This window comes from Cydia pomonella, chromosome 9 (assembly GCF_033807575.1).
Source record: "Cydia pomonella isolate Wapato2018A chromosome 9, ilCydPomo1, whole genome shotgun sequence".
Lineage (NCBI taxonomy): Eukaryota > Metazoa > Arthropoda > Insecta > Lepidoptera > Tortricidae > Cydia > Cydia pomonella.
In genome coordinates this window covers 14,921,096-14,947,634 of record NC_084711.1, presented here as the reverse complement: position 1 = coordinate 14,947,634, position 26,539 = coordinate 14,921,096, and the positions used below count along the sequence as shown (strand labels likewise).

Sequence of the window (26,539 nt, the reverse complement as noted above, 5' to 3'; positions counted from 1 at the left end):
AAAAGAAATAATTGTAATGGTGTGTCTACGTGAGAAATAAATAATTCATAGAGATCTTTTGAAAAATATCATGGTCTACGCGGGGGCATTATACTTTTAGATGTGGTGTAAACGTTGCCAGCGTATTGTGGACATTGTGGTGGTGAATTGTGTTTCTAGCTACGTTTAGCAGAGCATTGACAAAGTTGTAATTAACAGAGGTCAGGGCTTGCTCTTGTTTGGGATTTATAACTTAATGTAAAACGGATTTATGGTTACGCAGTTGATTTTTTACATAGGGTTAAGTTAAGCCAGTCTGTCATACCTAAATTAATAGTCAACTGCAGTAGGTCTATATTTTAGGGTGGAAGAGTTTTCGCAATATTTTTCAATACATTTATACATATTAGTTACATAAAATTATGGAGGTCCCACGCGATTTTATAAATAGCTGCCACTGAATATATTTTCAGTAATTTTACTTTTTTTTAAGTTCGTGCCAAATACAGTTCTAGACGATAGGCGACTTATTTAATATGTGCATATTGATACTAGCATTAGATATAGGTATATATTATTATCAGCTGCCTCACCATAGCTTATGAATAAATACATAAAATACTTACGCATTATCTGTACGTAAATATGCTATTAAAAACGCTCGGTCATAGCTCATGAAGTTAAAACTGCTTTATAACTGCTAGTAAATTCCAGACAAATGCCATTGTTTTTGTTAGTGTTAGTACCTAGCATAAGTACAACAGCAAAATATGTACCGTCCTATAAATGGAATAACTTCGCATTTACAATTCATTTAATTGCGTTAACATTTCAAATAAAACTGTTGTTTTGATTACCACCTGCGCATTTGTTGCGATCAGTCATCCAAAGGAAAAACGCCATAATTATAGGAATACTTTTGAGCAGTTGGAATGTTTATCCTTTGAAGTGCAAAGGTGTCTGCAGCCGCTATTTTATCAGGTAGTAAAAGGTCAAATAGCTTGTTTCTGTAACCAAGTCATTTATCAGTTATGTACACGAATGTAAGAGTATGGCGGGAAGTACTTTATTATACTTAGTGTACAGTACATGTAAAAAATATTAAGCAGTATGCTTAACAATAATTGATGTAGCATTATTGTGTTGCTCTGTAGCCATATTGATTATAATCACATTTGCCAAGCAATCTAAATATTTTAAAGTGCTTAACACTAACACACACACATACATTAGTTTCCATAAATTTGCCTTTCATGTTTATGATGCCTTAAATAAACCAGGACGTTAAAATCCGTCTCGTAAAACTGAACGTTTGAATAAATAACTGCTCGTATGCAGCCATGTCTCATCCATCTCCTTTTAATTTTATTCTACCTTAATATGAAGGTAATGATTGATATTTTTATTTTTTGTTCTCTGTCGCATAAATCAGTGTTGAACCCCGAATAATTCAAGCGATGTCAACAGCCAGCACAATTAAAACGCAGTTAAATATTGTCTGTTTAAGTCTATTCTCTATTACACAATGTGTGCTACACACAGTAGGGCCGGGACAGACACGCGTTGCCCCTGGCAACGTATCTAAAAGCAGGGGATTGTGCCCTTTTGGGATCACCCACAAAATTTCTCGCGGCGGAATTCCCCCGGTGAACTTTTTTCTGATCGTATCGCCTTATATGGCAGCGAATGAATGCATTGAGATATTTATTTTATGTTGTAAAATTGATATTCCTAAATGATAGGTATCCGAATAAATGACATGGGTGTCGAAACATAATTCACTCTCGTATAGGTATTACCGTTATTTTATACCGAATTCAAGGCTAAAAATCGAAGAGAATATTCTTGGAAACGCTCAGCTGTAGTAAAAATCCAGCGTGTTTATTTAGAGTACCGTCAGATACCCACTCATCTTGCGGTGTCTCAATTTCCCTCCAGCCCATTTAGTCTAAAAGTTTCCTTCCCGTGCTCCGCGATGCAAGCTGTAAACGAGTAAAAATTCAAAAGGACTCGCAGGGAATCGGAAAACTTTAGGTGAAAAATGATTCACTTTTAAGACCGCGTTCGTATATCGGAGGTGTAAAAGCGACGACGTGGGAACGACTATAGTTTGATGCTCTCAACAAACTTCCTCCGACGCAAACAACTTCGATGTGAATATTTAAGTCACTCTTCTAAGTTAATATGAGACACGTCCACGGTTTAGAACCACCGTATTCATTATTAACGTTCAATTTCGTATGCCCTATATAAGAATAAGAAATAAAATGCGGGATGCACAAAAAACTAATCTAAAATGCGACGTGGACTCGAAGGATAACAAAACAACAAAGCTTATGCAACATCCTGCTATAGGAGGCGAGGGATAGTTATAATATGTATGGGTTTAGCTCGCATTTTGTGTGGCATGGCCTTGATTCCTCCAAATCGTTGCGCCTGCGCTGGCCTCGAGCTCGGCAGGTGATTAGGTTACATAAACTAAGTCCGTCCCCACTTCCTGTTGCCGCGCTGCGCAGTTGTCGGAGGCTTCTAAGAAAAAGCCGAATTTGCAGCCCGCCCCTCATGTTTTGCTCCTGCTTTTCCACTTTTGCCGTCTAAAGCCACATACACATGGTCGTTCATAACTTTTAAATACAGTGCAATTTTCATATTTATAAGGATTATTCGAAAGTACTAATCTTTACGATATAGGTACATAAATTCTTCTATGGTATTTTCTCTCGTTATAAAAAAAATCTCAAGAATCATGCAGTGATCGCCTATTCCATTATTACTTACGTGCGTGGTTGTAATAAAGCATGCTTAGATCAATTACGACAACAATTCCATCAGAGAAAAGAAATAAAATTTTAGATTGTAATGGGCACACTGCTTTACGATCGGAGTGGAGAATAGCTCTCAAACTGGTTTGGGCCGCACGCAAGCGGCTCTGAAGGGACATGCAACGAATAAAGAATAAAACGAAACCTAAATGCAGCTCTAGGAAACACTGGCCTTGGACACAAGAGGCAAGGCACCTGGCGTTTTTATCTGGCCTTCAAATAATCTGCGAACATATTTTTCAAGTCTTCCATCCGTTCGCGATGGTTCGAAGGTCCTTTATGTGCTTTTTAGTGTGATGTAAATAACACATTATAGAAAGTTTGTGATTGGATAATATTTGAAGAAGAGGTTTAATGACGATGTCGGACAACTTTGATGTCGTTAGAGTAAATAGTCGGACGTGACGGAGGAGCAACGCGATATGTCGGTCGCGTTGGTTGCGTAACCGGTGTAAGTCGTGAGGAAAGTGAATGCAGCATTTCGAGGTCGCGTAGAAAGTAGCCGGCACCGCCAGTTTACCGCCTCCGCTGTAGGAGACATCGCTACTCGAACCATTAAGTATTGTAGTAATCCTGTTCCCTTAAGCTTCATAAGGACAAGGCCACATATTTGTAAACCAATTATCAAGCAATATATTTGCCAAAATCTAAGAATGACGCTATAAAACCAAACATGTAATCATAATCGTATAAAAATTCAAATTGGTCCAGTCCAGACCCCATTACAATGTTGCATAATAACGACTCGACCTCCGATTCCTCAGTAATATAAAAGAATTCCAAAGAATTTCGCAAAAAAAGTTACACGTGCCAGTTCAATCGCTCTGAGCTATTGAAATTTTGACCATGGGCCGGCAGCCTGACTTGCATATAATGGGACATCAATCCAACACGGCGAACTGAATTAAAGGGACATGAACTTCGATCGGAAAACGCAATTTAATAATGGCTGCTTTGCGGCAAAACTGACGACGTGAAACAAATTCAAAGAGTGGTATAATTCACAGACGACGGGAACGCAGACAAAGATGCCGTTCAAACATATAATAGCTGGACCCACTTTACGTATGCGCTATAACATTCGCTTCTTGAATTTGCCGACATACATTTAACTATCTCGGTCGTATACTTTACGTGTCCACATTGTATCATTGCTCCGCTCCGCCGATGGACACTGCGCATACTAAGCAGCATCACAATAGCTGCTATAAAAAGCAGTCGATCCTGACGCGACGCACTCATAGGCAAAAAGAACAACGAACATGTCCATAAAAGCACAAGGTATTGCAAACAACTCTCCCGATTCGAAACAACAGCATCGTAGAAACACTATACCTGCTCTACCATAATTTAAAAACTTGAAGCTTAGAGGAATCTGATTTAAATGCCCCTAGAATAAAGATTTATCTTGTTACATGAAGTACGAAGAAGAAAAAGCCCCTAATGAAATATAGTTATTTAGAAATAAAAAATTACAATAATGAATTACTTAAAAACTATGAACTTTTATTTTAAGACCGCTGTTTTAGTAAAATTAAAAGCTAAGTATTACAATATCTAAAAGCAAGAGGTGACATATGAATGTAAAGTTAAGGCGCAAGTATTAAAGTTGATCCACTGTACGTCTACTGTGTCCTTTTAAAGTGTTTTAAAAAGCCTCTTCTCTTCTATTCGTGTTGCGTGTGTGTCTCACAAAGCGTGGCCCATTTGCATATGAAACGGAAGACGCTTCAATGTTTTGATTTTTACTCATGTCCACGATCTGGAAGCTACTTTGGCTTTGTGCTCCTTTGTGGTCTTTAGTTTGCGTTTCGTTTACGCTAAATTACTTGCTCGGAGTTTTCTTTTGCATATTCTTCCTATGTTCATGTTGTATTCCTTTTCTTCAGTTATGACTCCTTCTACTTGTTTTGAAGTATGTTGGACTTTATTTTAATTTAAAAGGAGCAATGTGTGTTACAGCCAGGAAGGCGACGTTATCTGTAAGTCTCACATCAAGTGTCCCTTATCGCCCCACATGTTTGATCAGGTGCTCGTAAAGGATGCCAGAACTAAATACTAAAACTTCCAAGGACTTTATTCATTTGACCATGAAAATCCTATCCTATTTCTGAGGTATCAAATTTTGTTCCTAAGGTTTCTGGTGTTTTCGGGCATGGGAATACGACATTCTAGGTATCTAATAACCTTACATCGCAAGTTACATTGATTTACACTTTGTTAGTACCAATTGGATAATATTATCTGTTACCCCAGAGCGGCCAGAGCCCAATGAAAATTTGTGATTCTCTCAGGATTTTTATATCCTAAGGGAACTTTTAATTAGGAATTGGAATGTGTTTTTTTACCCACGCTCTAGTTTCAACAAATACCGTATTATTTGAAATAATCTTATATTGTAATTCTCTTGGTTCTTTATAACTCCAATTACGAATTTGGAAATATATTCCTCGTATAAATTACATAGATTCAGAATGGCACCTAAAGAGGCGCGCATGTAAACGACGTAAGCCTCTTACAGATCACGCATTAAAATATGTATTGATGCCCGACTAACGTGCGAACCGATTTCAGAAGGGATAGGTATTTAAAATCTCGTATATAACGTTTATGTTTGTTTGTTTCAGGTATGTCTGGAATCTTTCTGAAGTTAGCGATGATAGTAACAGGGGATATGGTATGCCTGATGAGGTTTTACATGTTGTTAAATGGGTACATATTATTGTAATAATTTATCCGCATTTCAAAGCAAACAATAATTTATAGTTGTTGAATCATTGAGATTTTCATTATGAAATCTTTTCATAATTTAAACTATAACAAATCTAGACCAGAATGCTTATTACATATTGGTCAGAAACTGGTGGCTTAGTGCCACGTATTGAATTGTTAGCATTTTACGTTCTTCATATGAGTGGGGCTTCTAGTGATTCATCGGAAATTCTCAGCTTTTTACCGTTACAGGAAAGTTTCCCGACATACCTTTGGCAAAGTTGTGAATAATTGTTACGTTATAATTCCTTTGAATGCATTGCATATTGAAGAAATCAATGCTTACGCTCTAAATAATTAAAAATTATAAAACCAGAATGTTAATTTAATTGAGAGGCAACTCAAAAGCATAGAATTTGACTAATAGTTAGGGCGGCGAATAGGGGAATTTTCGGTAATACTCGAGCGTGGCAGTTTAAGATATGAGAGATATAATACCTTAGACCTAATAGAACAACCTTGTAAAGTATTTAGCTCTATATGTAGTGACGCGCGCCTAGGATAGACGATCAGATTAGTAAAAAAAAATCGATAGTCTGAAATACTCGAGCGCGTCAGATTAAGATATTGGGGGTTGATTTTAGTGTTTTAAGACTAAATTTAACTAATCTGACGATAAGTTCTTGACGCCGCCGAGTTATAGGGTCGCGAACTTGTAAAAAAAAAACGTCAATCCGGCATTCTCGAGCGCGATTTTTTTTTTTTTTTTTGAAGAATATAATCTAAAACTTACTAAAAATACAAAATCTGCCGGTTTCCGCATGACCGGAAGTGTGGAGGAGCCATTTCGTCTTCCGAAAAACGCGTTGCGGCATATAAGTCGCGAAGGATAATTTTACAAAAAAAAAAGTTTAAATAAACAAAAAAGGTAATTTTATTTTACACAAAAAAGGTCTCTTTACATTTTTGTCCAAAGTTAAAACTTTTTGACTTGAAGCATCCTAAAAACTCAAACTCCCGGTTTTTTGAGTATATCTCGAAAACTGAGGGTGTTAAAAAAATTGATATGAAATAACGATGATTAAATTATGTGACTTTTATTATATCTCAAATTTTTTTTTTTCTAAAGCTTCTCGACAACTTTCGTGGACTCGGAAAAAGTTACGCGTATCTGTATACAAAAGTATTATTAACATGTACAGTTTCATGTATGTATATTATTCAATAGCCTGTTGATCCGCAAATTGTTTTTTGGACGTACCGTAAGCAAAACGAAGTGAAGAATTGAAGCAAAAAAGAGGAATTTGCCATAAACATGTAATACAGACTGAGCGCTTCGCGGATATATATTTTTATATCATTTCATTTTTTTATACAATAAATAATACAATTCGTACTACATTTCATCTACATTTACGTTGGTTGCATCTATCGCTTTATTGTCATTCTTAAAATCCCCGTTTTATCAAGGAGAAAGAAAGGAAAAAATAAACCAAAAAACCTTTTTCGGTCAGATTAAGAGAACCCACCAACATTTTTGTCAGATTAAGAAAATATGCTTTCAGGATACCGAGATAAACCTCCCCTATGAAAATCTGCCGCGCTCGAGTATTTCAAAAAAACTTTTTTATTTTTAAAAATTCATCGTAACTTATCGTCACGCCGAAATCGTCAGTTTTTTTAAAGGGAGCTTCCTTGGGGCCTACTTAACACCCCTTCCGAAAATCTGACGCGCTCGAGTAATTTTTTTTTTTTTTTTTGCATTTTTGACTACTTTATATTCCTACCCCCACCACGCAAACCAGCAGATTAGTATAGCGTTGTTATCAGAGGCACTTGGGGCATACGTAGTATGAATATCTGACGCGCTCGAGAATGCCCAAGTAACTGTTTTATTTAACATTTTTGAAAAACCGTACACGCCAAACCCACCGCTAAAATGGTTTTTACCATACGAGCTTTTCTTTTCAAAATTATTTTATCTTTCGATTTTGATAGGTCTCGACGGCGCCGTTGAATTACGCCATTTAGCTACCTCGCCTCCCTAACTATAAAGAGTAATGCAGCACGTAAAAGGCAAAAGACTTGTTTACTTACAATATCGGATTTTTGATTCCCAGTGTCGTTTTATATGCGCATTACTATGGATTCGAATCAAGGTTGTGGACAATCTTTATCTTCATCTTCATAATCTTTACATCGGACGCTGTATTATAATAATTTATTAAATTGAAAGCTTATAGTATATTTATTTTAAAAATTCCTTCCCCTTTACCTGACACGTTTATTGCCCTTGTTCAATATTGCGTCAGTTTTGGTCTAATTATTATCGTCGAGTTCTACTGGGTTTACCAAATATGCACGGTTAAGTTAAACCCATTTAAGTTAAATGGGTTATATTCTGTTCGAAACAAATCCGTTTGGTTTTTTTAAGTTGTAGTTACTTCTTGTATTATTTGGCACATAGTTCAGAAATGTGATCGCCTAAGGTATGAAACTAACGGTCTGGACCGATTCAAAGATAAACGCCTAACGGGATACAGAGCAAAGGGCGTACCGAAAATATTATCGGTCAATATATCGCTGCCAAAGGTTGTAATTAGAATCGTTACTTATGCATAGGTTGCGGTTAAAAGTTACGAACGCAATTTAGAAACATTAAATTTCGAACAGAACATTTAAATTCAATATCGGTAATTAAATTCAACTATTTATAATATGAACTTATTACATGCATTGAAAAAACTTATTAAGCCTAATAGTACTCTAGTGATTATAAGGCTAACTGTATTGTATTGTTTAATGTTCAACTTTAAACGATACATACCAATTTAGAAAATCAGTCGTCATTAACACTCAGATGGCAGAGATAATTGCGAGTTTTAATAAGAGAGTTGAGTAATTTTATAATACTTTAAACTGAATCAAAAGCATTTGTTCTGTATTTTTTGGGGAGCTAGCAGACGTTAAAATAAAACGTCGGACACCAGTAAAACCTGTTACGAAATATTTGCGACCTGGATTTAATATCCTCGTCTCGTTTCGCCTTCCTTTTCTGAGAAAGACAGAGACGGATGATTCAATTAAACACTGTTTCGAGTTTATTTTTCTAATTCTTGATTGTTTCTGTTATATATTATTATGCCTTATATGGTTTGGGACTGTCTCATTTCAAACATAGACAGAGAGAATCATACTGTCTTTGTCTTGCGCTAGAGCTAGCACCCAAAGTAAAATGCTGAGTATAGTTTTTATGTTCTTATTTGCTGATACACTTGGTTTACCAGACTATATTAACTTACATGAAAGAAATACGAATGAGGTTTTAAATTCTAACTTGTATTAATATAGTGAAATTTTGCATTTGAAATAACTTTACAAGCAAAATCTTGTTTGTGTTTGTGTATATTTTCTTTAGGTTCAAATGTCACGTGGATATTTTAAGGTACACCATATCTATGTTTAAGTGCATTTGCATAGTTGTTTGGTAGGTGAAATGTAGTTACTTGAAAGTTAAAGCACTAAATTTGACGTCAATTTAAAAACACCTACCTAGTGTATGTTTTTTGCTTGTTGGCGTATATTTTTATCGGCTATCAACGCTCGCGGAAAAAATGACTTATTCGTTTTAAGTAGGTACCTACGTTTAAAAGAGTATTCTTAGCTGTTTTTAAATAATACTGGGCACTTGCCGTTTTAACGGTTCCGTAGCCAAATGGCAAAAAACGGAACCCTTGTTATATAATATGATCCATCCATATACCTAGTTTTAGTTATTAAGTTGCTACTCACATATTTGTTTACCTTTCCCAATAGTTTTGTACTTTGAAATCATAATTAGTTTCTTAAATACTTTATTTACACTTCTCATCAATAATTGTAAACATCCTCATGTCTTAATGTGTTATTTGTCATTAGTGTTAACTTATCTCAAATGGTCCTGAGACCATAATGTGTTTATTATTCTCATGTTTATCCTAATATCCTAATGAGACTTGTCTCCCTTATAAGCAGTACTACGTCCCGAATTAAAGCAGTCTAGTTTGAACCGTCAAACTGTGTTTTACTCCACCCCACATAACAATTTTGGCGCAGTCGGTAGGATACATTAACCGCGTCACACCGCCGTTAAGCAGACGAGCTCAACGCCTGGGCTAAGGACAAAATCGCCACCAGCCTAGACGGTGCCTACAGGGCTTCAAACAGCTCGCCGAACAACGCTCCGTGATGCAAATTTGGATCCCGTTACTGTGGTAAGTGGCCAAACACGTTTGCTCTGTTCCCACATCCTATATCTCCAGGCTACTATATATATCTTAAATCCGAAATCTCTTTATCTTGTGACATATATATTTAATCAAAAATGTCCCCAATCACTGAAACTATGGCCGCGCAAGCAGCAATTAAAGATACAATCAAACTAGAGACAACATCACCCACTACATCAAATGAGGCCAATTCGGAAACAATACCTTTAAACACACTCCTCCGGTTAATACCGGATTTCGACACAGCACAACCCGCGCAAGTTTATAGGTTCGTTCGCTCATGCGACTCCGCTTTTGAATTGGCAAACGCATCTCAACAACCAGTGATCCTCACATATACGTTAAATAGAATTTCTGGGCAGAATTCGTCAGATATATTTGCAAAAAGGTACCAAAGTTGGTCAGAGCTGAAAACATTCCTAATTCAAAAATTCTCACAAACGAAAACGTTGACACATCTTAACTTAGAGCTTCAATCATTATTCCAAAAACCGAATGAATCGGTCACCGATTACTTTCATAGAGTTGACTTATGCCGTAATAAAATCCTCGACAAATTAACCGCCGAAGTTTCTGACGCATCATTGATCGGCCGGAAGACCAGCACTGAGGAAACCGCCTTAAGCATATTTGTAAATGGTGTGAGCTCTAATCTGGGTTCGATGCTGAGGACAAAAGGTTTCACCACCTTGTCCGAGGCTGGTACATTCGCGATTCAAGAAGAAAAGATTCAAAACATGAATCACGCACGTCAGGTCCTATTTAGAACCCCAGCTTATAGTAGCACCATTCGTAGGCCAACGCCACCGATTAATCAGACTCAATCTTCACTTTCAACCGCACAACCAAACACATTTAGGCCAACAAAAACGTGTAATTATTGCAAAAAACCCGGTCACCTGATTTCTGAATGCAGAAAGAGAGCTTACAATAATAATATAAAAAATCATAATATAGAACGCCCTACTAATGCCCCTCTTCGCATCAATAATTTAAACTTACAAGCGGCCGAGGAAACGGGCTTTCACTCGGGAACCGCTTCGATATATTGCCCGAATACCCCGATGACTTCATCAAGACAAAACACAGCCCCGGAACTTTACGAAACCATGCAGAACCTACAACTACAATAGATAAAAATACATCTAGATCTTCAAAATTTCAGCAATCTCCAAATACTTTAAATGCCGAAGTTATGCGACCGCAAACAAACCCAGTCTATCGGAGACACCTGCGCGACGCATCCACACAAACTCCAGAACAATCTAATATCACAGAAAATCAAATTCCTAGATCCACTAAATCGCTAAATCAACCAGAACAATCTAATATCACAGAAAATCCATTTCCTAGATCCACTAAATCGCTAAATCAAGATCCAAAATCTATGACAATACAAAGTAAAGTCTCAGAGCCTCCTAAACCTATTGCATCGTCAAATCAAGCTTCAGAGTCTCCCAGATCTATAACGTTACAAAATCAAGTACTAGAGCTTCATAAATCCATCGACCTCCTGCTAACTCAATTCATCAATGTAACTGAATCTCTTTCGAAATCTTTATTACAACAAACTTCAAATGCAAACGATACCCCAGAAATAAGCGCGACAGCCTCTTTTAACCCTAATAATACGAACTCCGAGAATAATTCTAAGGAAACATCCCAAATCATTGCTAACTCTAAATCAATGGACAATCTATCGAATTTAAACCAAATCACGAATACCCCATTCAAAAGTGAAAAATCGTCTAAATCAAAACATCGTTCAAAATCACAGCGGAAATCAAAATCTAAGCAAAAGCCTAAAATTCCCCAGGAAGAATATACTATAAACACGTTAAACATACCCCCAGAAGATCTTAAACATTGTGTATTCCATGTTGACGGTGAACCCATAACCTTGTTAATAGATACTGGAGCAGCCATCTCAGTCATAAATAAAGATAAAATCGGCAACAATAAAATCGATACGTCTAGAATCGCCTCAATCATAGGTGTATCTAACACAAACTCCACCGTCCAAACTTACGGCATCTGTAACTTATCCCTAGATCAATTGCCCAAGTTCACATTCCACGTAGCTAACCTTAATATTCACGCTGATGGCATATTGGGTAATGACTTCATGTCCAAATTCAATGTCGATATCTCATATGAATCTAAAACCCTGCGAATACGCGACAGAACATACAAATTTCTTACTCTAAACGATTCTACAAATCCTCCTATCGACAACAATAAACAAACCCTCAGACAAAGATCAGAAACTGTTATCACTTGCCAAACTAAAGATATCTCAGACGGAACAGCAATCGTAGACAAACAATCCATTGACGATCACCTAACTCTTCCAAACGCGCTTGTTGTTATCAAAAATAATCATTTCTTAATAACGTGCGTAAATTCTAGCAATGAAGACAAAACTATATCTATTCCCACCATCCATGTAAACTCAATAAGCGACGTAGACTTCGATCAGTACCATCTCCATACATTTAACTGCGGTAATGATATAAACACTCGACCCCGAAAAGATATAAACGAACTTATTAGACAAGACCACCTTAATAACGAGGAAAAAGAATCTCTAAATAAAATCGTCACAGAATTTTCCGATATCTTTTATACTGAAGGTGAACCTTTGACGTTCACCAATCATACAAAACATTCCATACCCACTACCTCCGATACGCCCATTAATACGAAAACATACAGATTTCCACAAATTCACCAACAAGAAGTTAAGACCCAAGTGGATAAAATGCTAAATCAAAATATAATAAGACCTAGTACATCCCCTTGGAGCAGCCCCATCTGGGTTGTGCCTAAGAAATTAGACGCTTCCGGAAAACAAAAATGGCGTGTTGTCATCGATTACAGGAAGTTAAACGACATCACTATAGGAGATAGTTACCCACTGCCTAATATCACTGACATACTGGATAAATTAGGTCATTCAATCTACTTCACGACTTTAGATCTTGCATCCGGATTTCACCAAATAGAACTAGACCCAAAGGACATACCAAAAACCGCTTTTAATACACCATATGGACACTACGAATTCTTAAGAATGCCTTTTGGTTTAAAAAACGCACCTGCTACCTTCCAACGCGCAATGGATAGCGTTCTTTACGGCCTTCAAGGTGAACGGTGTTTCGTTTATCTAGACGATATCGTTATTTTTGCATCCAGTCTCCAAGAACACGAAGATAAACTAACCGAAGTTTTCAATCGTCTAAGAAAATGCAGCCTTAAAATCCAACCCGATAAATGCGAATTTCTGAGAAAAGAAGTGGCTTACTTAGGTCACATAATATCCAGCGAAGGAGTCAAGCCAAATCCTGAAAAGGTAAAATCTGTTCAAGATTTCCCAACTCCCAAATCATGCAAAGACATCAAGTCATTCCTAGGACTAGCAGGCTATTACCGTAGGTTCATAGCCAATTTCAGTAAACTTACGAAACCCATGACGAGCCTTTTAAAAAAGGACGTACCTTTTATTTGGGGACCTGATCAACAGAAAGCGTTCGATTCATGTAAAAACATTTTAACAACTACTCCTCTACTACAATACCCCGATTTTAGCAAAGAATTTATACTCACAACAGACGCTTCCATTCATGCCATCGGAGCTATCCTATCCCAAGGCGAAATAGGTAAGGATTTGCCTATAGCATACGCATCCCGTACTTTAAATAAAGCTGAAACGAACTACTCAACTATAGAACGAGAATTATTAGCAATAGTATGGGCAGTTAAACATTTCCGACCATACCTCTTTGGTAGGAAGTTCAAAATAGTCACTGACCACAAACCTCTCACTTGGTTATTTTCAATTAAAGATCCAGGATCCCGTCTCGTTCGATGGAGGCTCAAACTTGAGGAATTCGATTACGAAATTATATACAAAGCGGGGAAAATGAATACTAACGCAGATGCACTTTCCCGTCCACCAATTAACAACATAGGAATCAATGACTCCAAATCTATTTCAAATGACTTCTTACAAACACATTATGAACAATACGTATCACAAGGTTGCACACCAAATTCTCACTTGCTAAAAACAACTCCCGAAAGACTCTTAGACGCACGACACAAAAATATATTCATTCCAATTCCATGCAAAAACGCCGATCTCGATCATTTGTTCAATGAAGCTCTAGGTCTATGCCCACAAACTAGTACCTACCCTGATAAAAGTAAAAATATCTATGAAACCGATCATCTAATCTCAGAAACTAAACAAAATCTTTACTTTTGTTATACTAGACCTTCATACTACGACCCCTGGGATGCCGAAAGTTATTTCAAGTCTTTATTAGTATGTCTAGAAAAAAACCATCCCGAAACCCTGTTCGTCCCAGATCTAAAACATCACCAAACATGCAAACTACGAGGAAATCAACAGTCACATATCACCGCTTACCTGGCAGAGCTGTACAATTGTAATGTCACAATCTGTGAAAATAAGGTTGATTACCCCACATCTGAAGAAATACCACAAATCTTAAAAACATATCATAATGAACCACTTTTGGGACACCGAGGTATTACCGAAACTTGTAGAAAGATCCGCGAAAATTATTTTTGGCAAAACATGTCAGAAGACATTAAAAATTATATAAACTCATGCGAAATCTGTCAACGTAACAAAATCCAAAGACGAACTTTTAAGGCCCCCATGGTCATAACTTCCCAATCTTCAGAACCTTTCGAACGCGTGTCTATGGACTTAGTCTCATATTCCGATATTAGCGACAATCATAATAAATACATATTGACATTACAAGACGAACTGACTAGATACGTCCAAGCTTACCCCATTCCCGACAAAGAAGCCCTTACAGTTGCCAAATATCTTCTTCACTTTTGCCAACACTTTGGAGTACCCAAACGGTTCCATTCTGATCAGGGTACCGAATTCATGAACGGACTAATGAAACAATTAACAAAGTTTCTAGGTACAAGTCAGACATTCAATACAGCCTATCACCCCCAAACGAACGGTGCTCTTGAAAGATTCCATGGTACACTACGAGACCACATACGTATGTACCAAACGAGGAAGCAAAAGAATTGGGATCAAATAATTCCCATGGCAATAATTTGCCACAATACATCTGTCAATAACTCCACAGGATATACGCCCTACGAACTACTTTTCGGCTTCAAGCCACGCCCCTTTTATTCACTCAAAACAGTACCAGAATACTCAGCAGCCGACTATATAAAAGACCTTAACGAACGATTGAGAATAGCTCGTGATGTGGCAATCCAAAACGTCCAAAAAATGAAAGAAAGGGCCAAAAAGCGTTATGATGGTAGTATTAGGAACATAGCTAAGTTTGCGTTAGGCGACAAAGTCCTGGTAAAAGCACCTAATCCCAACAATTTGGATCCCAAATGGGAAGGACCTTGTGAAGTCATCAGAGTTGGATTCAATGAAAACTACCTGATTAGGAAATCCGGTAAGAATCAACTTGTCCATGCCAACCGACTCAGACCTTTTGATGTAAATATAAATAATCCTAAAAGCTAAAACCCCTTAGCCGTGTAGCGATCGGCTTTACCAAAGAATAATCCTACTGCCTTTAATGTTTGGCATGTCGTAAGAGGCGACTAAACCCCTTAGCCGTGTAGTGACCGGCTATGTCAAGAATAGTCCTAACGCGTCTCGCAAGCGTGTCGTAAAAGGCGACTAATCTAGGATAATTTTAGGTTAGGAAAACTCATCTAAATCTAGTACTATAATCAAAATCTAGTTTATAAATCTAAATAAATTTAAGTACGATAGTTTATAAATCAAAATCCATTGACAACTCTTATATTTTAAAACATATTGTCATTCCAGGGTCATCTGCCCGGCACTTGCACTACCTATTCCCCAAAATACCTCATCTCTATCTTATATTATGAATAATCCCTACTTTAGTTTTATTATATGCTCTATAATCAAATTAATATTATACATAGTTCTCTACAAATTATATAAGAAACTCAAAAAAATAATCAAATTACGTAGTACAAATAAATCTCATAATTCTAATCAAACCAATATACCCCTTTCAGGGCCTTCGCCTCGGCGAATGGAGCTACAGGTCAATTGACCGAACCACTCCCTTCCTACTCCGGTCTGTTCTTTAAAAACGAAGGCACGATCTACCTAAGCGACGAATCCTGGAAATTAGTTATCTACAGGGATCTTAGACCCCTTTTTATCGCAAAAGATTCGCTCGTTCGATTAGCAACCAAATTTCATTTCGTCTCTACCCAATATAATAATTTTACCCACATTGAAACCACGAAATCTTTTCTTAAACTAAACCTAGAAAAAATCGAAAACCGTTTAGCAGAATTAAATATGTACTTAGGAAAAAATTCAAGACAAAAACGCGAATTATTAGACGGCCTGAGCGTCGTCCTTAAATGGCTCATTGGTACACCTGATGCCAAAGACGCCATGCATTATGAAGATTGTATTAACCAACTCGAAAAACGTGAAACCGATCTTTCATCACTTATGCTCGAACAAACTCAAATAATTTCTTCGACCGTCAAAACCTTCAACGAATCAATTCTCAAAATCACTTATGATGAGTTAATCATTAACGAAAATATCGAACGCTTAAATAATTACCTTAACTCTTCTCAATCACTTCTGTTTAGTTTAAAAGCCAGCCAAGATGTGTCAGCTATTTCCCTTCAAATTTTAGAGTCAGTAGTAAACCTTGAAAACGAAATCAACGAATGCCTAACTAGTATCCTCTTTGCAAAGTCCAATACAATCCATCCGTCAATTATAACCTTGGAAAAACTTTATAAGGAACTCCTCTTATCGAATCATATTCGCACGAATAAACATCTAGTTTCCACCGTTAGCCCACAAAATATACACACAATCTTAGAATCTTCCTCTCTATCAGCATATGTATATTCAGATAAACTTGTATATATACTTACATTCCCTTTAATTCAGAATGATCCTCTCGACTTATACCATGTATACTCCATCCCTATAAAACATCCGAATTCCTCTCTTCATACCACTATCCTCCCTGAGCACGTGTACCTGGCTGCGAACCCCAGCGGCCAAACCTACGTGTCGACAAGCAGTTTAGAAACCTGCAAAACATACGCCAGCGAAAAACAAGTCTGCACCGGTCTCGTCGCCTACGACGCTACAGCTCGTCCCCTGTGTGAACTACAAATTCTCCACAGCATCTCCAAATCCCTTCCGAAAATCTGCACTACTTCAACCTTCGAAGCCGACATCAACACTTTTCAATACATCGAGAACAACAAGTGGCTATACATACTGTCTGGCGAAACCAACTGCGTCCTACAATGCACTAAAGAAGTAACACATCACAAGATACAGGGCGCAGGCATCCTATCATTACAGAAAAACTGTAAACTCCACACTGGATACAGCACGCTATCAGCATCACAAGACTCCGAAGAAAATATAACTTACCCTATAATCGTACCCGACATAAGAACTGACGACTGTTTCGAAGAATACAGGGACATCGCGAAACCTGACCTGATGCCAATTAAAATTAATGAATTGCCACTAGATTCCTTGAAACAAATCAAAAACCATATAGATAAATACGGAGAAGAAATCAAGAAAATAAAATCCACAACATTCGCCCAAAGGAACACCACTACCTTCTCTTGGGTTTATTTTACACTTGGCCTAATAATGTTAGCCTACCTTGTATTTAAAATTTGCAAACGCTGCCCCAATGGACTTCTACTACGCCGCCGAACACCAAATTCTCCAAATCGCGATTCCAACGGATGCATCCAGATCTTCAATAACTGCTTCGCAAATTCATCTCGACAACAGAGAACCCACGTCGCAATTCCCATGTCTACAATCTCAACTAGCTGCGTCACAGAAGATGAAGACGAAGACATCGAGCCTCAGCATTCTCAGCCAATCTCACCCGTTTCCATTGTTCCTGCGACTTCTAAAAGATCAGGCGCTAACGCCCAATCTTTATTCTAAGGGGGGAGGTGTTATATAATATGATCCATCCATATACCTAGTTTTAGTTATTAAGTTGCTACTCACATATTTGTTTACCTTTCCCAATAGTTTTGTACTTTGAAATCATAATTAGTTTCTTAAATACTTTATTTACACTTCTCATCAATAATTGTAAACATCCTCATGTCTTAATGTGTTATTTGTCATTAGTGTTAACTTATCTCAAATGGTCCTGAGACCATAATGTGTTTATTATTCTCATGTTTATCCTAATATCCTAATGAGACTTGTCTCCCTTATAAGCAGTACTACGTCCCGAATTAAAGCAGTCTAGTTTGAACCGTCAAACTGTGTTTTACTCCACCCCACATAACACCCTTATAGATTCGTCATGTCCGTCGGTCTGTCCGATTCTGTCACAGCCACTTTTTTCCGAAACTATAAGAGCTGTACTGTTCAAACTTAGTAAGTGGATGTATTCTATGAACCGCATTAAGATTTTCACACCAAAATACAAAAAAAAACAATAAATTTTGGGGGTTCCCCATACTTAGAACTGAAACTCAAAAAAACTTTTTTCATCAAACCCATACTTGTGGGGTATCTATGGATAGGTCTTCAAAAATGATATTGAGGTTTCTAATATAATTTTTTTCTAAAATGAATAGTTTGCGCGAGAGACACTTCCAAAGTGGTAAAATGTGTCCCCCCCCCCCCCCCGTAACTTCTAAAATAACAGAATGAAAAATCAAAAAAAAAATATATCATATACATTACGATGCAAACTTCCACCGAAAATTGGTTTGAACGAGATCTAGTGAGTAGTTTTTTTTAATATGTCATAAAATTAATTTTTTTTTTTCGTCAAACCCATACGTGTGGAGTATCTACGGATAGGTCTTCAAAAATGATATTGAGGTTTCTAATATCATTTTTTTCTAAACTGAATAGTTTGCGCGAGAGACACTTCCACGGTGCTAAAATGTGTGTCCAAAGTGGTAAAATGTTGAACAAGATCTAGTAAGTAGATTAGTATTCAAATCGATGATGACGATTTGACGATACATCGCCTTCTCTTTAGCTAGTATCCAGAAACGGTATTAGAGTATCAACTTATATCATGAGATTACATATAGATCGTGCCATTCAAGACGACTCGAGGCTTAACTCGTAATGTCATGTTATTAAAGGTTAGATTTGACAAATCTGCGCGTCATTGTGAATGACACGAACTATAGGTACAAAAATGAATACGTACTATTGCGATTTTGTGTCCTTTTCATTTCATACTCGTAATTAAAGCTTCTCGAGATCGTTATCATCAAGTTGACGACCGGTTTGGCCTAGTGGGTAGTGACCCTGCCTACGAAGCTGATGGTCCCGGGTTCAAATCCTGGTAAGGGCATTTATTCGTGTGATGAGCATGGATATTTGTTCCTGAGTCATGGGTGTTTTCTATGTATTTAAGTATTTATAAATATTTATATATTATATATATCGTTGTCTAAGTACCCTCAACACAAGCCTTATTGAGCTTACTGTGGGACTAAGTCAATTTGTGTAATAATGTCGTATAATATATTTATTTATTTATTTATATTTATTTATCGTTTCGGAAGTCACACCTTTAAAATCATCTCACCCTTGCAACAATTTCTTCCCAAATAAGGATCTGACCCAACCAGCCAGACGCCGTGGGCGTAGGAGATAAACCATAGCTTTTCATTTTGTTCATTTTGTTGAATAATGCCCACAACTTTAGCCTTATTTTTACTTTGCGATAAAATCTGTAAAGTGTTTTAAAACTGTCCCCACGACACATTTGTGGCTACAAAAATTCACCTTGAAATTCTGCTTCAAAACTGTTTAGCGGCGCTTTTAAAATTGTAGCATTCCTTGAGATAAAAATACCATCAGTCAAGATTGCGTGAACGTTCAAGAACCTTTTAAAATGTCGTCACTCATTAACATATAAGCACTAAACATTATCTATGATTCCTGACTTTATATTTGATATCAGTATCATTCAAGGCTGTGCATAAGTCAGAGATACATTCGTAAATTAAAGCTGTAAGTGGCTTCATATTTTACAGCAACATGTGACATTCTTGTAAGTTAGAAGGATTGATCATTACTATCATTAGCATTAATATCATGCGCGAGAGTATATCCGCTCGGACGCGTTAATGTAATCCTGTGCAAGGATTTTACTAAACTAATGATCAGATTTTCAATGTTTGGCTTGATTAACGGAGTTAGCGATAATGAAACTACTGATTAAATCCTTTAATATTTTAGGTATTATTAGGTAGGTAGGTACCTAATTTTGTTTAATTTTATTAATAATTAAAAACGACCAGGATATAAAGGCTAAAAACACTTTTGACTGGAATATATTTGAATAAATAATCATCATCCTAATATATTCTTGACTTTAAAGATATCTAAGTAATGTTAGGTAATAAAAGCTTCTTTGACTACCTAGATATTTTGTTGAGTGCTCATCGTTCCAGTGAAGAACTCGAAACAAAAAAGAGCCCGAGTGTAAATCCGCGACTATATACAAACCCATTTCCCATGACTACATTAATTACCAGCTATTATCATTTTACGTGGTTTTTAATTAATAATTATAGTCTAGTTTGTGAAGTGATACCTAATTATTTATTTTGGATAAATATTGAAGTTCATTTTTTACTGGAACGTCCAAGAGTCATGTAAGTGCACTTACATGACTCTTGGTCGGATTTATGCATTAAAACCCGAAATATCACTACACTTCATTAGACAACATCTTCAAAAGAATCCTACTTTAGAATGACACATGTGAAATAAGTTTTTGGTAGATTCTATATAAGATAATTTTATTTTTTACGTAACTGGTCAATTTGTCTTTGTAAACCATTTTCAAATCACTGTCTTGTGTAAGCATATAAGTGAGTATTGAAGGATTAATGGTTTTACGAAATTCGTTAGTTTTGTCCCCTCCTTTTTAAGGGCAAAACGGAGTTCTAAAACCCGTCCGTAATTGAGATATCAGAGGCAATCAACATTTCTGTTAATCGAGCCATTCTACCCTGTAATTGGATTCCGAATAGCTCCACCCACTGAATTTCATCTTTTAATTAAACTATTGTCGCCAAATTCAATTGAAAACACGCTATGAGTTTTTCCCTTCATACACTCGGGAGTCAAAGTACTGGTAAACAACATTCCACGGGAGATTTGGCACTTCATTTGAATAAAATATTTTTTCCACTCACCAGTCCTTTTAGAATCTACATGACGCAATGCAACGTGAGGCGAAACGCAAAAAGCCTTATTGATCACTTGTTATAATGTGCTTGAATTGATTGATTTACATAATACCTTAATAAATCTAACGTATACAATTAAAACTATACTTGGTATTCATGTTCCCACAGATATTGCGCAAATACGTCAGTTATTTTTTGCAATTCGAAACCGGTTTACAGTGTCGATGGTCTTTTAAAATTAAATACTGAATTTTTATAAGTCGAGTAATAACATAGTTAAGATTATTGCTTGATTTTCATACCTTGTTTATCGTGCAACCGTCCGTCCGTTTTTGCCCTGGAGGGCAAACTTGGTCAAGTAATGGACATTTCTGGGATATTTAATATTCATTAATGGTTTTATTATCATTAAGGTTCTACGGTATACGCTCTCCCATTCTGATCGTTTGATAGATATTTCCAATATTCATTCTAATTCTCCAGGGCATCCTTGGACGGTTTTACGCTACTCCTGATGTTTAAGTTATTTAACCAATATAAGGGCAATATAAGTTAGGTACTACGTAATTTGTTCACCAAGCCCGATCTTCGGTCATTGATTTAGATTGAGGTTTTCAACGATAAACCGCGCACAAAAAACCGCGGGGCAAATAAACTATACAAACACAGTCCATGACTTCCCGGCTGCCGTGGCCTTGATCGGCCGGACCTTGATGCCAGCTTGAGTCGCGTGTTTGACGGAGCGTCTAGCGGGGGTAACACCTTGTGTAACTAAGATATCCTTTAGTAAAAAAAATACTGTCAAAGGAACTAAGTTGGCAAGCTTGTTTTGTAGGTATTTTGGGTGTTATATCGTTTCTTGTTATATATGATATCAAAGACGAAAATGGGTGGTCACAGATTAGTTGTAAAGTCTTTGTTAATGTCACTTCTGCGTCGTTCATTCTTCATTCGTCACATGATTTTGTATTTTTCCCTTCCTGCGTATTTTTTCCATGGTTGGTTTCTTTCAAATCTATTATATTGTTTTAGACTATGTGATTTAAAACATAGCTATTTCAATTGTTAAGTTTTCGTTTCATTTCGTTCCATTTGGTTTGTTTCTAAGGCGTATCCTTAACCTGCGACGCTGCGCGCTCGCGCACTTTTCGGTGGCGTGCGTTCACTAAACTTTGAGATTACGTCACCTTTGTATTTGGAACGCTTAGATGAATAGCCTCCAATCTATGTCCGTAATATACTTTATTTATCGAACAGACGTTTACGATCAAGCTAAACGATCTAATCAATATAAATATAATGTTTTTTTTCTTAATATAGAGAACTGATAGATTACTGGAATAATCAGGTAAGTTTGACAAAGAACAAAAATCTTAATAACAAAAAGTAAAAAAAACAAAGATGTGAAATTAGGAAGCGGGAATTGCCATAGACCGTGAAACCATCGAGTTCAAATGGGAAACAACTGTAAGGAAAAGCAGAGACAATTTGGACGTGTTAACGTTACGTTACCTAAAAACATAATGATGATGGCCGTGATTCGACGTACCGTGAGATCATTGCACCACCATGGCAAAATACATTAGTCATGAGGCGATCACGATCTCCGCGAGCACAAAAATGAGCGAGACAAACGTCGCAACTCGAAATGTTTGTTGATTTGTGATGTTTGAGTTCTTGTGCTGCAGCCGTGCCGTTAGATCAAAATTTGCTTGCTTTCCGAGTGTCAATAAAACAGATTCCTGAAGATTCCACGATCAGTGTCAGTACCATTTAGATATTTAATTGGGCTAGTATCCGGAGAAATGCAACTACTTATACACGGCAACTCGACTCTTTTAAGACTAGTTCTTAAAGGAGATTGACTTATTTTAAGACGAGGTACCGTTTATGACAGTTCCCGTTTCTTCACATTGGTTTGTTTATCATTATCAGATTCAATCCAAATTCAAGGAGACCTAAATGAAAAAGTAAACTCTTCAGGTGCAGGTTAAATAACAATCAGTTAATGTACTAGTATTGATCAAAAAGAAAATGTAATTTCATGATGTATTTTTTCTACTGAAAGAAATTGCTGAGTAAGCCGTGGTTATAATGAAAATTACGGTTGTTTGTAAAGTAATATTTCACTAAACAACTTTTCCATTCATTCGAAGTTGTTTTATGTGTTGTTCGACCCTTGACTTTTGAGTTTATTACCGGTAATGAATTCATTGCCTACGTCGATTCCTCTACCGGAGTTTTGACTAACCACCAACAAATTTTATAATTAGTTAGGATCCATTATCTACGGTTAACATTTTCATCGTGATTGGTATTAGTGTTCTTACCTAATATAAACATTAGAGTGGTGAACAAATTTGTAAATTGCCACATGTTTGTGAAGTTCAGACAAGAGTTCTAGACTCAACCTGAAGCAGGGCCTGGATGTATATTTTCAAACACTACTATCTCCAGGAATGAATTCCTGACTGTAAATATTATCGTATCCTGCTCAATATTAAACCTCCAATATCTAACACATTCAACAAGTGTTACATTTCATCACTGACATATAAAATTCTCATATACATAGGCACCTATTTATGTACATATTTATATCGCTATCTCTTTATTTGTGTTCCGTCAATGTCACCGAGTTGTTGAGAGGGCAACGGACGTGCTATCTGTAAACATACATACATTCACAATAACTACACGCGTAAATACTCACACACTAATACTAACATATATGTATAATATGTTTATGCGCGTTTGCACGCCCATTCTTAAATGTATTTTTTTAATCTCGTCAACGTTATATGATAACTTTTGCGTCTTTTACACGCGTCTTTTTGTTGCGATTTACGTAAATAATTTATCACTTATATTTTCATGTTTAAGCAAATTTTGTCTTTATTTCCTGTTTCTAATAAGGTACCGAAAATATTGAAATATTTAATACAATTTGCCTTACATTAGTATTTTGGTTTTGTGGTTTGAACACATTAATATTTATCGTATGAATGTAAATTGTATTGTACCTAATGTTAACGTGGAAAATACCGTCTATCGGATAAGATCGTCGACAAGCTCTTTTGTCACTTCTACTCTTACGTTTGTTCACGATGTGCACATACCAAGTTAGTTAGTTAGTGCTTCTGGGCATTTTCCGCAAATCGACAACCATTGTACCTATTTTGCGTAAATCGAGGTAGCGCTACTCTAACCAGCTCCTCCACGAAGCCTAGCATTGTTTTCAGGTTGCTGACTGCCTTCTTTAAATTAAATCAATTAAATTAAATATCATTTATTTTCAGGCAACTATGGCCCATATATACATCCCTTACAGACTAACATACATACAATAACAAAAATCTTAAAATATAAATATCATTTTGACGACGCAGTATTCGGTTGCGCCACCTGTTCTGGTGCGGGATTCCGCAGATTCCCACGAAACCGCCAAAATATCACACCTTTCGGCCAGAAGTCCGCGCTCGCGATGGTTTCCAGCAGCGGCCGCGGGACGCGCACCACAAACATATTCCACCACATCTTCTGCCGTGGCGAAAACATGCAGGCGCGATACATATAGCGCCGTGTTCGGTGTGGCAACCCTCAGGCAAGAAGCAATATCCGGCTCTGCAGTGCCACACTGGCTCTTGCGAAGCGCCTTGCGCGCCCTCCTCTCCTTCGACGCCTGTGTGAATCCGTTCTCGGCGCGGGGTGGCTTCTCATCACGAGAAACATGTTCAGGCACCCTTGAAGGTGCCTTTCTCAGTTTTGCAGCAGCAGCGTAATCGCGATGAGAAGTCGCTGATACACCAACTGGAGCAGTTGACGGCACGACACGACGCGGCGGCTCTTTAGTGTGCACTGCGTCCGTAGGTATTAGCTCGTGTATATTTCTACCTGTTTCCAGTCTAGGAGAATGTGTTTTGTTGGTTCCTCTTCATTCATGCGCTCTCTGCACATGGCTGTCTGTTTTGCCCATATTGTGTAGGTGTTTGTTTAGTGTGTTATGTTCTGTAATTAATCCTATTATTTTACGTACAAAAGGTCGGTAGAGTAGAAGGAGCGACGCTCTTCCTTTCTGACTGTGTCTGAGCGAAGTACCTATACAAATACGACAACTTTTGCCCTATGACGGTCTTCCCAACCGTACATTTTACGAGTATAGCCAAGCCGGTGTTCTCCACATTGGCCATATAAAAACAAACTTATTGAAAAGTAGTTTTTAAACTTACGCCTTATTGTTACTATGTATCTTCATAAACAATTTAGTAAATCCGTGCTTCTTTCTTAGTTCTCGCCACGTGCCGCGCCGGACCGTGACGGGATACGCCGGCGCGTTATTGGGTCACCCGGCGCTTGCGCAAGCTGAACTTGTAATAGTTAGCTTTAGGCTACCGAGAACATCGTAATTCGATGTTCATCCATCTCTAATTCTCTTGAAGTATTTGAAAGAGATGTTAGACGACCATGGAATTTAGATAATATCGGTACCACTCCAGCTTCTATATTCTACAACTGGGTCAAAATTCTTTTCGTTGTCTTATTACTGACCACTCTGTCACGCTTGTATTTCGTCTTCTACAAAATAAATAAAAAAGTCGAGTGCTATAGGTACAAAAAGCTCCACTCCGTCACATTTTTGGGGACAAAAAACCAGACAACGAAAAGTTTTTGACCCAACTATATTCTATACACAAGTGCTGGTATTCCTATGGTCCCTGTGGCTGAGGTTTTACCATACTGTAGTTACGTTATTGGCGCGAAAAGTAAAATTCAAAGGAATACGACATCCGAGTGTTAATTCCTCTCTGTCCTAGTATGTACAGCGAGCTGCAAAAGCGCATACCCACATGAATTAATTCCATTCATAAAGTGGTTATGCACTTTTGCAGCTGTGTGTACATGTCATCTTTTGACTTAAGTCAATTTCAATAGACAATAAATGACAGCAGTGTGTCAACTATTGGGCAATAAGCATGTACAGCAGTCAGGGGGTCAGTTATCTCTGCAGGTGTGTACCTTACCTAAGGTTTATTTACATTTGACTAAAAATCGCTCTTCTCTTTAGTCAGGTAAAACACTCGTTTTCTTTCTGCGTTATAAATTGGAAATATAAATATAACGTGTGATTTTTTCAGGGTTTTTTAAGTATTCGTGACTTTCATGATTAAACGCCAAAGTCATACGCAACATGCTAATGGGCTGAGTTCTAGAAACGTCAGACTTATACACGTGAATATTAAGAATACTGAAGCAAGATCAAAGACCACGTCCAAATCTTACGAATTTTAATAGGTACATGCTACGAATTTAAAGATTTAATTTAATTCTCAGCAACTTTTAGGAACATTACCTAACATCCGAATTTTTGATAGGCATGTTACAATTTACAAGACGAGCTTTAAATTTGTTACCATTTCGAAATGTAAGCCACGCAACCATTTTGAATCGCTCCAGCCTGGTCAGTTTAGACCTGCCCCCGTTACTCTCTATCAATGCTAC

At 37.1% G+C, this 26,539-nt stretch overlaps 3 protein-coding genes across 4 annotated transcripts in view; all 3 read left to right on the top strand.

The window, feature by feature from the left end:
* The window catches only part of LOC133521460 (ecdysone receptor), a 378,815-nt gene that overhangs the window by 281,478 nt on the left and 70,798 nt on the right, over window positions 1–26,539 (top strand). The window lies entirely within an intron of this gene.
* LOC133521444 (uncharacterized) lies at window positions 9,750–11,150 on the top strand. Its single transcript, XM_061856405.1, has one exon. It carries the CDS (start codon window positions 9,877–9,879, stop codon window positions 10,912–10,914), a length of 1,038 nt encoding a protein of 345 aa, XP_061712389.1. The 5' UTR covers window positions 9,750–9,876; the 3' UTR covers window positions 10,915–11,150.
* On the top strand, window positions 15,142–18,094 carry LOC133521443 (uncharacterized). The gene has a single exon (XM_061856404.1). The coding sequence runs from the start codon at window positions 16,149–16,151 to the stop codon at window positions 17,799–17,801; it is 1,653 nt and encodes a 550-aa protein (XP_061712388.1). The 5' UTR covers window positions 15,142–16,148; the 3' UTR covers window positions 17,802–18,094.